Source organism: Bombus pascuorum, chromosome 2 (assembly GCF_905332965.1).
Source record: "Bombus pascuorum chromosome 2, iyBomPasc1.1, whole genome shotgun sequence".
NCBI classification, from domain to species: domain Eukaryota; kingdom Metazoa; phylum Arthropoda; class Insecta; order Hymenoptera; family Apidae; genus Bombus; species Bombus pascuorum.
In genome coordinates this window covers 1465701-1479691 of record NC_083489.1, presented here as the reverse complement: position 1 = coordinate 1479691, position 13991 = coordinate 1465701, and the positions used below count along the sequence as shown (strand labels likewise).

The following is a 13991-nucleotide window of genomic DNA, read 5'->3' as shown; positions in this document are numbered from 1 at the left end:
CCTAAGAGATATCGGGTGAACCATAAACAGTGTCAGTGGAGAAGCCAGAGTTGTTGGAGAGCTATTTAGTTGTCTAAATAATAGTACGTTATTGTGATTAGTTCACGTTAAACAATCATCGTTTCCTGTTAAATCAACATCTGTACAATCCATTCGTTCTGAATAAATTAATTGTAGTAGTAAGATACTACGATAAATTTCCCGGTTATCGTCTGTGTGTTTGGGCAAACCTGGAGAACCGCTGGACGGATTCTGATGCGGTCTTCGCCATTTTAAAAAGCAATTCTCCAGTAATGTTTAAATGCGTGAAGCGATATAACCACAGAGACCAAGGCTCAAATAAAAAATATAAACCAGAAACAGTTTACGGATATACTTAACGCAATAGCGACCTTCTTCGCTGCGATCGTGTTTTGCTCATAATACTGCTGCGATATAGCGAGGAAAAACGAATATGATTCCTCCTCCGAGTACTCTCCGAGTCTTTCTCTTTTCAACGTGCGGCACGTCAGAAGCTTTACGACTCCGTTGTGCGATTCTATACAGTCAGGTATTTCTCATAGTATGAATAATAGACTTTGATTCGGTGTTAAGCAGCTTCTTGTTGACTATTTCGATTCTCAATTCGATCTTAAGTTTGAGCCAGTAAGTAGATTATTTATCTAGATATCTCATACCGCAAATAGTACATTTTTCACAGCATTGTTGTCATAAAGAACTTGAGTTTGCTGTAGGAAGCTTTTTAATTATTTTCGTTTTCGTCATTTTATTGAATAAACGTCTCCGTCCATATATATATATATATATATATATATATATATCGGGTTGGCGTTAGGACTTGGGTTAGGGGCGTGTAATGAATCTCCACCTGGATTATTCATCGTCGTCGCACAATCGAGGTAGCGTTTACTAACACAGGTATAGATGTTACAAGATCGACGAGTGGCCGCGGTAACTAGACGCTAATGACAATGACCTTAGGTTCGATATGACGGTCCACGGTCCACGGGATAACGGATATACTTTGCTTCAAAGTCTAAGTCGGACTCGATTTACTCCTCGCGATACAAGGATCGCTCGACTAACTCTTTATTGAGACGTGGATTATCCACCGATCGTACGAACACCAGGTAACTGGATAATGAGACTGTTAAGAATTGTGGATGTTTGGTGCCGAAATAATGTTGAAGGAACATTGGATATACACTGGGGTGTAATATTAAAATAATAATATATTTATTACAAGAAGGATTTCTCACATATTCTTCGATTCACACTTGCACGCGTCTCCGCACTTTCTCTATACTCGACTGCTAACCGACTCTCTTTTCAGATGCTTCCAAACTCCCGCCGATCGTCATTTGTCCTGACAAAAGCCTGGACGCTCACCGACGCTTACACACATGTATCCACACACTGAGACTCACATACAAGTAACTCTAATACGCATTTAACCCAGTCCAGCACGGAAAATTATACATATCTCAACAGAGACTGCAAGAAAGGGAATGATTTTCCGTCACGACGACGCTGCAGAGGAAAACTATGATGGGGTGTGCCTAAGGGCACGAGATCATCGGATTCGTCGAGGAAAGCCTCCGTTCGGAGGGTGAGGGAAATGGACGTTGCTGTTAATTGGTTAATTTCTATGTTGGCGGTTCCTCAGGCTATCTGAACATACTGTGAATGATGCATCGACATCTGGCGATCATCTTACCCAAAGAATGGGGTCTGTGTGTGGCGAGCCACGGGGCCGTTGGAATGTTTATTGTCAAGTGTCAGTACAGCCAATTCTTTAAAGGCGAGCTATGCAACTCCATATCTCTGTTAGGTGGAACGTTCATCCCTCGCCTCGAGCCTAAGCTCATTGTCTCAAGTTTCGAATGATTGTGTTTGGGTTATTTTGTAAATACTACAGTATTGAGGTTTCCCAAGTAATTCCAACGGGGGCCACGTTGTCCTTTCATCTCCGACAAATATACACAATTTTTCATTTTGTCGTAACATGATTGTAGCGTTGCCGACTTTAACGATTACCCATTACTCCAAGAAGTAAAACGAACGTAGGCCACACATCGGAAGCTACAAGAATTCATTTATTCATTCATTTATCATAGTAATAATAAAACTGACCAAGAAAGAGAATTTCGATTAGCAAGTAATAGAAAGAGAATGGCTTTACAAAGAGAAAGAGAGTCCTCTGTTAAGCGAAACAATCGTCTATCTGTTAACAGTATTAGGGGAGAAGACGAGCAATTCGAATTGAAAGGACAAAATGTTCCTGGTTTGTGGCTCGATAAAGGGTATTACGCCATGGATTATGATTCATCCATAAAATATAGAAATAAGAGTTCAGTTTCTACTATGGTACTATGTTTGTTGTCTGTCAATATCGTTCAGCTCTAAAGTAGAAAGATGAATCCAAAGGTATGCGTTATTCGCAAGGGAAGAACCTATCTCTTTAAACGTAAAATTCGTCTCGTGCCGTCCGCTAGTTTTATAATATTTAGTAAGCGAAACAAGTTTCTCTTCGAGTCTATATTTCTTCTAGGAGACGCAGAGTATGATATACGTACGTACACGTGTGTACATAAAAAATGGAGACGCGTGAAACGAAATTATGCCGAAGGAATTCATAGTAAAAATTCATAGCGAACGGCGTTATAATAAATAAAACATTCCACGAAGCTATTATTTTCGATTGCATCGTATACTTCACGCTATGATGTTACTATAAAGCATCTAACACTCGAGTAAACACTTTGTAGTAACTTTATCCATTCTCTTATGAACTCAAGGTATTTACCTAAATCGATGGAAACGAATTATTTTTTGCATACTACAACATCCTAAATGTATTTTCATTTCTGTGATTCAGAACTATTAACACGGAATCAACTAGAAATATTATTAACATAGTATGAAAGAAATTTCGAGTCTTTCAGGGTACACGCTGATCTTACACATTAACATGTTAGGACCAAACAAGGCGTTCAAGCGATCACGTTTGCCGGAAATTTAATGGCCGCTTGAGTAACGTGGTTCTTTTGAAGTAGTTCTTTCACCCTCTCTGCGCGCGTTTTATGCAAAATGCTGTGGAGAACCCGAGGAAAATCTTACTGAGCGTGAAATCTTAAAAATTTGGTTTACCAGGAAACATTTATATTCGAGAAATCTGCGGATATGCCAGATACACGCTTCGATTTCGTTCGATTAAAAATTTCGATGCTGTCGTCATTCTCTTTACACGAATCACAGAATCCATGTTTTTCGTTTGTTTGTATCTGAGAATATCTTTTAGCTTGGTTTATTTTACTTTCGTTGCCTTCTCTTGAATTAAAAATCACATTCGGCAGATTATTTTTTAATATCGACAGAATTAATTCTCTCGCTATACAAATTAAAATAAAAATTATGAAAAATTTTTATTTACGGTATTAATATTGCATCCAATATATTCTATTTATATCGTCGGAGATTATGCACAATTTATGTAATTTAATAAAAGAAATCATCATCAAGAAATTAATTCTTCTCTCCTCTGAAATTTACCACTGAAATCGCGTTTCGAGCGAACGTTTCAGCTGCTATACCGGAAATTAAAAGACAATGGCAAAAAAAAGGAAAAAGGAATTCGAGTAACGTTCCACGTTAAATCTCATATCGTTTCATCGCTCGCAAGTTCACCGCTCCTGGTGTCCTAAATTCGACCTCTATCTCTAGCGAAGGCTATGATGAGTCCGCCCGTGTATCTTTCTCCGCTCGATTTAATTCTAGAATCCCTCGTCCGCAATGATACACGAGACGTCTGATGCATCTGGCAAGAGTGTGACTGCCAATGCAGCTGAATTCTTTTATATAAAAGCAAGCCAAACGTAAACGGAACGTGTCGTTCGAGTAGATTAAAAACCACCCTCGCGTATAGTTGAACCTCCTATTCTTACTATTGATACATTTTCAAGGAGACACATCGGTTCGCAGGTAGATAATTTTTCAAAATAAATAAATTCAACGAGACCATTTTTTCAAATTCGATATTTATGTTATAACATTTATTATCTTCTATCGAATTATTTCTTAATAAACTGGTAAAAACAATTGCGATCGAGTAAAATAATCTCTTTCAGATGTTAGAAGAAATTCTCATCGCGATAGAGATCTATTTTCTAAGGGATTTAAACTATTTTTCTGTGAATCGAAATTTATTTTGAAACATTGTTTCCTATTAAACACGTTGTCTGCGTTATTAAATTTTTATAATCATTAGGATAAGACAAATTTCATTGCCAGAAAAAATTAATAAAATTTCGTTAATACAATTTTCTATTCTACGACTATTTTATTTGCCATAGAAACATGTGGAAGTCTAATTATTCCTTTGTATCTGTATAAAAGCGATTCGTATAAAATGGTGTTTCGTTCCCGTTTTACTCTCGTAGCAACACTAACTATCGATGTCGAGCAGGAAGACCATTTTCAAGGCGAATGGCATCGAAATAAATTGATTCTCGTCGTTGGAAATTCCAGGACTTGCTGTTTCTCCATTAACCTTATCTCTTTTCTTAGATTTGTTTTGCAGTATCTTCATTTTTTCCTTTTCTATGCACACGATTCTACAAACATAGAAACGTTTCACTCTAAGAAAATCTAAATAGAGGAGAATCGATTTTGCCTTTAGAGACTCGGTTACGTCGCCCAATGATCGAACAAGGGACGAGAGTTTACGCTTACTCCGAAAGAACTTCGAATATGCCAAAAGCTTCGCTCCTGGGAAACGACCCTGTTACCTAAAATGTTTCCTTCTTGCTGCTCAAGCCCCTAATATCGAGATCCATTTTCGGAATAGAACATAAGACCAGTTTCTTCTGAATGAAATTGACCATAAGGGTATTTCCTTCTTGTATGAATATACCAGAAAATATCGAAAAATTCATCCTGTTTTGTTTTTTCTATTAAGAGACGATGGAAATACTTCGTGCAAAGTTTGAAAAAGATGTGCAAAATTGATGATTTCTGTCATTATCTAATTTCTTTTGTTTGCTTCATTGATTGATGAACCTATGTACTGCTTCATTTAGGAGTTCTTAATTAACGAATAATAAAAGCTTTTGGATTTCAGAAACTCTTCAAAAGCTTGGAAATTGTCACGATCTTTATCTCTGCCATGATCTTATCGCATTGAACTTTCTTGGTGATTTTTGTTATTAATTTCAAATTACTACTACAGATATCGATATGTATATTCGATATTCTTTTATTCCTGTAGATCTGACGTGCTTTCTAGCGTAATTAAATTTTAAGTTACATAATTTATTTTCCAATTTTTAGGTTCTACGTATCAGTTATCGTTAGATTTTATGACACGCAGTGATTCCAAACTACCAGAAACTGAACAAACGTGATAGCAGAAGTGAAAATAACATTGAAGAAATTTAAATTTGATCCTTCGAACCGAAACGTATCCTTGGATACCTCCTCTTCCTCGCCCCACAAAAAAAAAAAAAGAAATAAAAAGAAGAGAAAATGCATTTATACGGTAAACGAGTCGGATGGAAATCGAGGAAAATTGCAAATTTGCCCGGATGAATTCAAATATTTAAGGGTATAGATTTAGATTTGAATCGATACTCGGCAGAGAGGGACGATGTTTTTATTTGGAAACCGTTTAAATATCTGTGAGCGTTCTGTGACCAGTGCACGAGCTTCGAGTAAATACAAGTGAACAGAACCAATCATAACCGCAGCTCGGGCAATTTTCAACCTTCCCGTGCCGCTTCTGTCGTGACTCTTTCAATTACAGCGATTCCATCGCTAACTCGGCCACGAGCGAGCATTCAACCGGGTTCGCGATATTTCTTTTTTCTTCCTCTCGACCAGACCGCTTTCTTTTCGACCTTGTACTTTACTCGACAATCGGAAATTTTAATTACACCGTGCAGGGAAATAATTTCGCGCAAACTACGGACTTCCTTAACCTCCGTTTTCTAATTATCCGCGAAATAACGCAACCTTCCAGGTGACACTCGCCGAAAAGGACGAAATTGTACGTCGACGAAAGAAAGTAAAACTTTGTAGATGGTTTCCCTTTCGCAATTACGAAAGCAAAGTTTTCGATGGAAAAAATTCAAAGAGAATTCGTTCAAAGAAAGGAACCGAGTTTAAGTATTTCGTTGATTTAAATTAATTAATCGAACGCCTGCGTGTTTGTACTTAGAAACTAATTTTCTTCAGGGTTTTTAAATATTTCACCATTTAGATCTCGTTGGTATGAATTATTAGTATTCTCGAAATAGAATTCTTCATCCGTTTCGTGGGATTTTATACAAGTCACAATATATATAGAATATTGTCTATGGTAAAATATCAGTACATAGGTATTATTGCAGCAAATTACTCGTTTTGTATTAAAAATATTTATATCCAGAGCATTGAATACTTGCAGAGTTAATTCATAACTGAGTAAATCGCTTTGGTTTTAAGTTTACAATTTCAGAAAGAAAGAAGCAAGAACTACTCGTCGAACGATAATCCTTCATTTTCACGTGACGTTTCTATTTTTCTGGAAAGAAATTCATAGGAAATTTTTCATCTAAAACATAAAGATATTTATAATTATAATTTGAATATAATTATATTATTATATAATTTTATATTATTAATTTTATATAATATAATATAATAATTATATAATTATATAATAATTTGAAATCGATGACGTCGATCGCGTTAAATTTCTTCGCGTCACTTTGAAGTCGGGAACTTGTTTAATTCGACCTTGGAACCTAGAGATTCTCCTCGCGTCATCCTTAATTCAAGGAATCTGTCATGAGTGGAAGGTCGAGGAACTCGGCTAGGCATCGCCTCGTGGTTGAGTGTCAACGACCCCGGGGGTGCCGTTGGGCGCGCGCATGACTCTTGGCTGGCGCCACTCAACTTTCATGACCCTGAAGTCCCATCAAGTCTCTCGACCATGATCAGGTTTATGTTTATCTATTATTTACTATTATTTACTTGCTTGTTTATTTATTTGCGATTTCAAACTGACGCCATTGGAATCTGACATTCTTTGATGACGTAAAGAATCTTCGAAAAGAATTTAACATGCAAAGAATGTTTCTTAAGAATAAATAGTTATACTTGAGTTATACTATTCACTCTGTTATTTTGAATATGGTTGTGTAAGCTACATAAACGTATTTATAATTAAAAGCGACGTACTTTGCAGGAAAAATTTATCAGAATAATTCATAAAAATTCATAATTTTAGTATGTCGTTTAAATAAATTGAGACAGTTATACTTTCCAAAATATTCCGGGAAATATGTTTCCAACCCTAACTTTAAGAGTCGTTTTCATCTTTTAAATGTAGACGATTCTCAAGAAAAATTCGATATAAGTTATAAATTCTAATATCTTTGAAAGGACAAGTTTGTGTTGCGACAAGCAACAGAGGACATTTATCAAACTGTTAATATACCGACAAAGATAATAAAATTCTTGAAGAAAATATTGAATAAAATGAAATATAACCTTCAAATTCGTAAAATAGATGTACTCTTGCTCGAGCTTATCGAAAGCTCCGTGAGAAAAATGTACGAACCACAATTGAGAAATAGTGCAAGTAATGCGATATTCGAATCGAAGTTATTTTTCGCAAGGAACTTCTTACATGATACACGTTGTAGCTTAACGTGCGCGTTCGATCAATTGGCGTGGAAAATTGATTCGCGTTTAATCCATGTCGTGAATTTCGTTTCGGTTTCACGCACGCGTCGATCGCATTCCTCCGCCAGAGGAATTTCAATTTCTGAAACCGTTTCGTTGTCAACTGGTTACTGTCGAGTTAGTCGTGCGTCATTCTTGAAGTTCGTGTTTACGGTTCAACAATTTTCGAGTTATTCCACGCGATGTAGTCGTCGAAATCGATTCATTATTCGCGATCACGACCTTACGAATCGAATTACTTTTAATGCCTTTGCCTACATTGTCCTCGAAACATCGAAGCTTTCCTGTAAAACGCATTTTCCGTTACGTTCGACATATTTTGTAATTTCGTGCATTTCAATCGCGTTTTATAAAAGCTCTGGTTGTGAAAATGTGTCACATACAAATTTATGCAAATTGACATAATTAGGGAATATGGAGATGGAAAATTCGGGACTGAAGCACGAAGAACCTTTTGAATATCTGTCGTAATTAGACTGTGAATTTTTATGTATATTCACATTTTCGACAATATATTTGAGAAAATAGAACCTCGATAAAAAAATTGTTCTACCTACCAAGCACTACACTTTGATTTTATATATTTTTTCATATCATGTATATTTTGTACAATTTTGCGCTTTCAAATTTTCTATGAACGCGAATGTCAATAAGAATTCATAGCCCGGTTGTAATGTTTGGTACGATTTAATAGAGTAATTTGTAAGTTTCCATTTACACAGGAATAACATTGTGCAAGCCAATAGGCCAAAGCGTTCGTTCCACTTTCTGAGATTTTCTAAATTTTAGATGCTTATCGTATCGACGCTGTATCGTATACGACCTCATTAATTTTCTTTGCTTTTCATTCTGTGACAAATGTGAACCAATGTGACAAATGACGGACTCGTACGATATATTGAGAACACATATAGAGGAAAGTTTTACCGTGCTTTGTAATCTGTTTAAAAACTCCTAAACAATTTATAGAGTTTTTGAAAATTACCAACGAATTTGACTAATTTTAAACGAAATTTACTTTCCTCGATCGCGTCATTGTTCCAGCAAATCAGTGATATAACTAAAGAGTATTTAAAATTTCCACGCCCTTCAAGCCTTTTTCCAAACGATCCCCACTTCCCATTCTCTCACGAAGAAACAAAGAAACGTACTACCCGAGTGACAAGTAGCAACCTCTAATTCGTTTCCGAGTTTCACGTTAATCGAGTTATTTGTTGCATTTAAATAAACGTTCCAGCAACAAGAAACGATACAAATTTCAGCGGAGTTAGCGGAACGTAGCGTTAATACAGAGGAACAGAGCGCGAAAAAACAATGACGTTCGCGATAAGAAATCCTCGAAAGGATAGAAATGGAAAGAATAATAGCGAGACCCGGACAGCTGCCAGCCGAAATTGAATTTTCCTCGTGGATTTCACGACATGAACTGCGAAGTTGCGAATTGAACTCGCCCGCTTTGTCTCCGGTTTCTATTTACCTCTCTCAGTTACAGTGTCGCAATTCCAGAAAACTGATTAGTGGTAACTACTGAATGCATTTAAGTTGTCGTATAACGTAGATACAACGAAATATGTGGATTCCACGTGTCGCACTCTGCGTGGTGTTAACAGCCTCTCATTTTCCAGATGGAGGATTACAAAGTTCGTGATTCCTATACGATCGGATATTTTAATGGTCGTTGATTCTTTAGTTTCTAATTGGTATGTATTTATTAAAATGTTTTCACGAATGCCTAATTTATCTAGAATTATGTTATTAAATAGCTAAATTAGTTCTGTATCTTTAGATCTTTTTAACGGGTACCTAAGTACTCTAATATCAAATAAATTCCTATTTTACGATTTAAAAAAAGATGGTGTTTGTAACTTTGCTTGATTTTATTAAATAATCAAAATTATTTTAATAAACGAATATATCTGTAAATAAAAGTTGGAATTTGTTAAAAAATATTTCGCAAAAATATGAGAAATTGTTTTCCAAAAGAAGATTAAGCACCAAAGCTGATTTAATTTTTCGATTTCGATTCAACATTTTATAATTTCAATACGCCTTCTGTAAGCTTCCCGTTTCATAATATCTTCCTGTATTTTTACACATTTTCTAATATTTGTCTCCTCTACAAAGCTCACAGTTCTAAAATTAAAAAATAATCCACTAGTACTGCAAACGTACGTTCCTCGTGCTTCAACGGAAAACTTAACTATATTAGACCCCTTGCGAAGGTCTTCCCAGGTATAATTTCGATCCAACAGGATTCCTTGCAAAATTAAAGCGAGACTTCGCGAAGGCAGCCCCTTGCGTGAGTGCAAGGGAAAAAGCGTCGAGTTCAAATGTAGCGACTAACGACGTTAACACGTTGCAAACGAGCCCGTCGGGGAGCATTATCTAAACGAAGAGCTCACCTTCTGGGAACTTAGATAAATTGCCGTTTATTACCTCGAACAAGAGATATTTATAGATTACAATTTGTGCAATCTTTGCGTAGCACTACACTTGCATATATTGAAAATTACATTTGAAAGTCTCCGAATTACTTGAACAAGATATCACTGTTTAGAGCCTAAGTTTGAGCTATTAAAATTGACTTTATCAAAGTGCTATTAAAATTTAATTAGAGATTAATTATTGAAAATTTGATTCGCGAAGATATTTTTAAACAATATCGTTAGTATCATTTAAACAGTGTCACGAGTAGGACGACGTCTTTTTTCAAATTAGTTAAGCTTCTTTCTTCCTTAAATTTTAATTTTTCATGATTCAAGAAAACGGGTTTTTAAATTTTCGTTCTCCGAGATTTCCAACGAATATTCACCTGAATATTTCCCTGCTGTCCACCCTTAACGCTCTTCTCCCTCTATCCTCATAAATAACACGAAAATAAAACTTCTCCCTATATTTCTTTTTCGTCTTATCTCCCTACTGCATCCTGTCTGCCTAAAAATAAAAACTGACCGACGGGTCAGGTCCGGTGTATAAAAGCTTTCAAACTTAAGTTTCACGCAGAGGCGTTTAAAGGGTAGAAAATTGATAATGCCGGCACGAGTGCCAGTATTTTCCAAACTGTTTAACGTACATGGGAGCAAAGGTTCGGGCTCCATCGACCAACGAAGATTTCAACGACGAAAAGGAAGTGAACTTACTCATCCATGTCGGAATCTTTGGCTACTCGACAGTGAACACCACGATCCACCAGACATTTTCCGGTCACAGGATCTGGAGGCGCGAGATTGATGTAGGGCGGCTCCTCCAAGAAGGTTATTTTCAAATAAAACTTCTCTGGCACTCCTTGCGGTGGTGTATGGGTTTTTCCTGGCCAGACGATGTCCTTGATGTCCAGACCTTCCTTCTTCCAGGATTTCCACACGCCGATCTGTTGCCACAAATGAGACGAAAGATTGATAAATCAGAAGATTGTTTCGCTTGATAGATGACACGTAATACTGGCTATCGCGGAGACACGTGTTCCTGAGCATTTCTCTTAATACAACGCCCATTTTTCTCTGTACTTACAGTCGACGACAAAAATAAATGGACTGGTAGTGGGAAGAGGGATCAACCAAGTTTCGTTAAATACTATTTGTTTGCACCAAAATGTAAATATTAATTTCCATTATTTACTAAATAGCCCACGTACTATAAGGATGTACAATAAATGAAACTTCAATTTATAACGCTATTTATAATTCGATCGAACTTCATTGGTATCTACTGTCACTGCCTGTCCACTTACATTTGTCCTGTGTGTATTTTTATCTGTATATTTGACTGTATGTATATAATTTGTGCGACAGGAAGATAGTTTTGCTATTCCGTTCATTATCAAATACGCGTTAACGTTTTATACTATTTGAGACTTGTCTGTGATTGAGAGAAAATATCTAGGAGTCGACATTTACAAGTATTGGTGGGATTCTGATGGTACAGTATTCGTATTTTTTATCTTGCAGTCAGTGCTATTTTTCAATTTCGCACATTGTTCTCTGAAATACTTTTTACGTAGAATATTATTTCTCCGATTGATCTTTCAACGTTAATCGGAAATAAGAGCCACGAATTGCTTCATTTGGCGCAAACACAATGCATCGCTAATTTCGGATATGAGATTGCTTAACCCTTATCACTCCAATTGCTATTTATAATTCGATCGAACTTCATTGGTATCTTCTGTCACTGCCTGTTCACTTACATTTGTCCTGTGTGTATTTTTATCTGTATATTTGACTGTATGTATATAATTTGTGCGACAGGAAGATAGTTTTGCTATTCCGTTCATTATCAAATACGCGTTAAAGTTTTATACTATTTGAGACTTGTCTGTGATTGAGAGAAAATATCTAGGAGTCGACATTTACAAGTATTGGTGGGATTCTGATGGTACAGTATTCGTATTTTTTATCTTGCAATCAGTGCCATTTTTCAATTTCGCACATTGTTCTCTGAAATACTTTTTACGTGGAATATTATTTCTCCGATTGATCCTTCAACGTTAATCGGAAATAAGAGCCACGACTTGCTTCATTTGGCGCAAACACAATGCATCGCTAATTTCGGATAAGAGATTGCTTAACCCTTATCACTCCAATTGGAAACGAAGCTGTCAAACGCAAGACAGGATTGGAGTGATAAGGGTTAATTTCGTGATAGTTAACAAGTTCAGTGTTAATAGAATTTCCATTACCCACACGATGTGTCAGTAATTAATTTTCGTACCGATTTTGTCTTTATATCGTACAACTTGATATATTCCATATTTACAAATTATCATCAAACACTTTGTACAAATTCTGTAGCTTTTTCCTCCTATCAACTGGAATTTGATATTTAGCGAACGTTTTGAATGAAAAAATACGAGAATATAGAGAGAACAGAAGCCTTGAACAGAGCTATCGATTAACTCAATATTCGTGTTATTGTTGGTGTTTGAGAAAATATATCATTTTAATACACGAAACCTACCTATCAAAATGTCAGTATAATAAGAGACTTTAATTCGATATGAATGGTATAAAAAGTACAAGCATTAAATTTATGAAAATGTTTTCCGACGTTTTATTACCAGTTCACTTTTATCTCTGTCAGGCAATTATAGATTATTTATCGCGTGCTTATAAATATGACAAACAATATACCTATTTATAACCGTAATACGATTAATTATGGAGAAATTCAGAACACGTTCGTTACAAATTATTTTTTTTTTTTTTATCAAACGACTGTTATTTCTTTCGGAGGAAATAAAATCGCGAGAGTTATAGAAGCTGGAGTTTCAAGTGCGGTCAAAGAATACCGCGACGTTCGCCCTGACTCGACAGTCCGCGAATCGTTTGTAATTTGTTCAGCATGCGAAAAACCGTGAGATCGTGGCGGTGAGTTTTGCTTTCGCGTTGCATCAACAAACTCGACAAACTAAATAAAAGTTCAATGCGTAGTATGCAAACGCATTGTGAATTTTGCTCCTTCTCTTTCCCTGTTTAATGCAAAACGTGCCTGTAAAGTTACGATATTTATTCAAAAAATTCCTATACTTCCATAAAATTTTCTATTGATAAAATCTCTTTCGTATCTTTTCGGTTACCGTGAACAGCGTAACTGAACCAGTAACCATAGACCACATATAAATCATGTTTTATCGCCACCAACCCAAACAATTTGTCAATGTTGCAATCATCCTACTACAGAAGCCGCGGTTGCTGGTCCAGTTATGCTCTTCAAGCTGTTCGTTCTGCCCTCTAATTTCTGCCAACGATACTTCATACTTGAGAATAGTTGCTATGTCATATCGAGCTAATTGTGAGAAACGATGCAGCATTGTCATAGAATGTTATCCATAGCGTAGACACGATACAACATTATCGTGTTTCTGTTGTGCGGAAATAAGGGGAATGTATAATTAGCGGAATCCACAAGGGCTCGAGCTCCTCGCCCGATTTAATTACAAAGTTTCACTCTAGATTACCGCTATTCGTCGCGACATATCCTGTCTTTCGACTCGGAAACAGGATGGATCTTAAACCACGCTCTCATTGAACAAACAGCGAGGAATTCTCCATTGGTGTCTCATCTTTCTCGAACATGTTGCTGTCTAACGTTCGTACATATTGTTGCCAGTAATAAAACCTGTATTTATTACCTGTTTTCGCTGAAAGCGGTAAAGAAAAAAAGAAAATAAGAAACACATAGCAACACGTCCCGATAGAAACAAATATTCGTTCGGTGTATACCTACTAGTTGCTGGAAACGAATGCTTTGGGACGAAAATCCAAATA

General features: G+C 36.3%; 1 protein-coding gene across 9 annotated transcripts in view; it reads right to left on the bottom strand.

Annotated features, from left to right (window-relative positions):
• The window catches only part of LOC132916863 (glutamate receptor ionotropic, NMDA 2B), a 337093-nt gene that overhangs the window by 41068 nt on the left and 282034 nt on the right, over window positions 1–13991 (bottom strand). For all 9 annotated transcript variants that reach the window (XM_060977242.1, XM_060977246.1, XM_060977248.1 and 6 more), the window contains one exon: window positions 10866–11095. In XM_060977242.1, the coding sequence (XP_060833225.1) occupies window positions 10866–11095 (230 nt within the window). The remainder of the gene's footprint in view (window positions 1–10865; window positions 11096–13991) is intronic.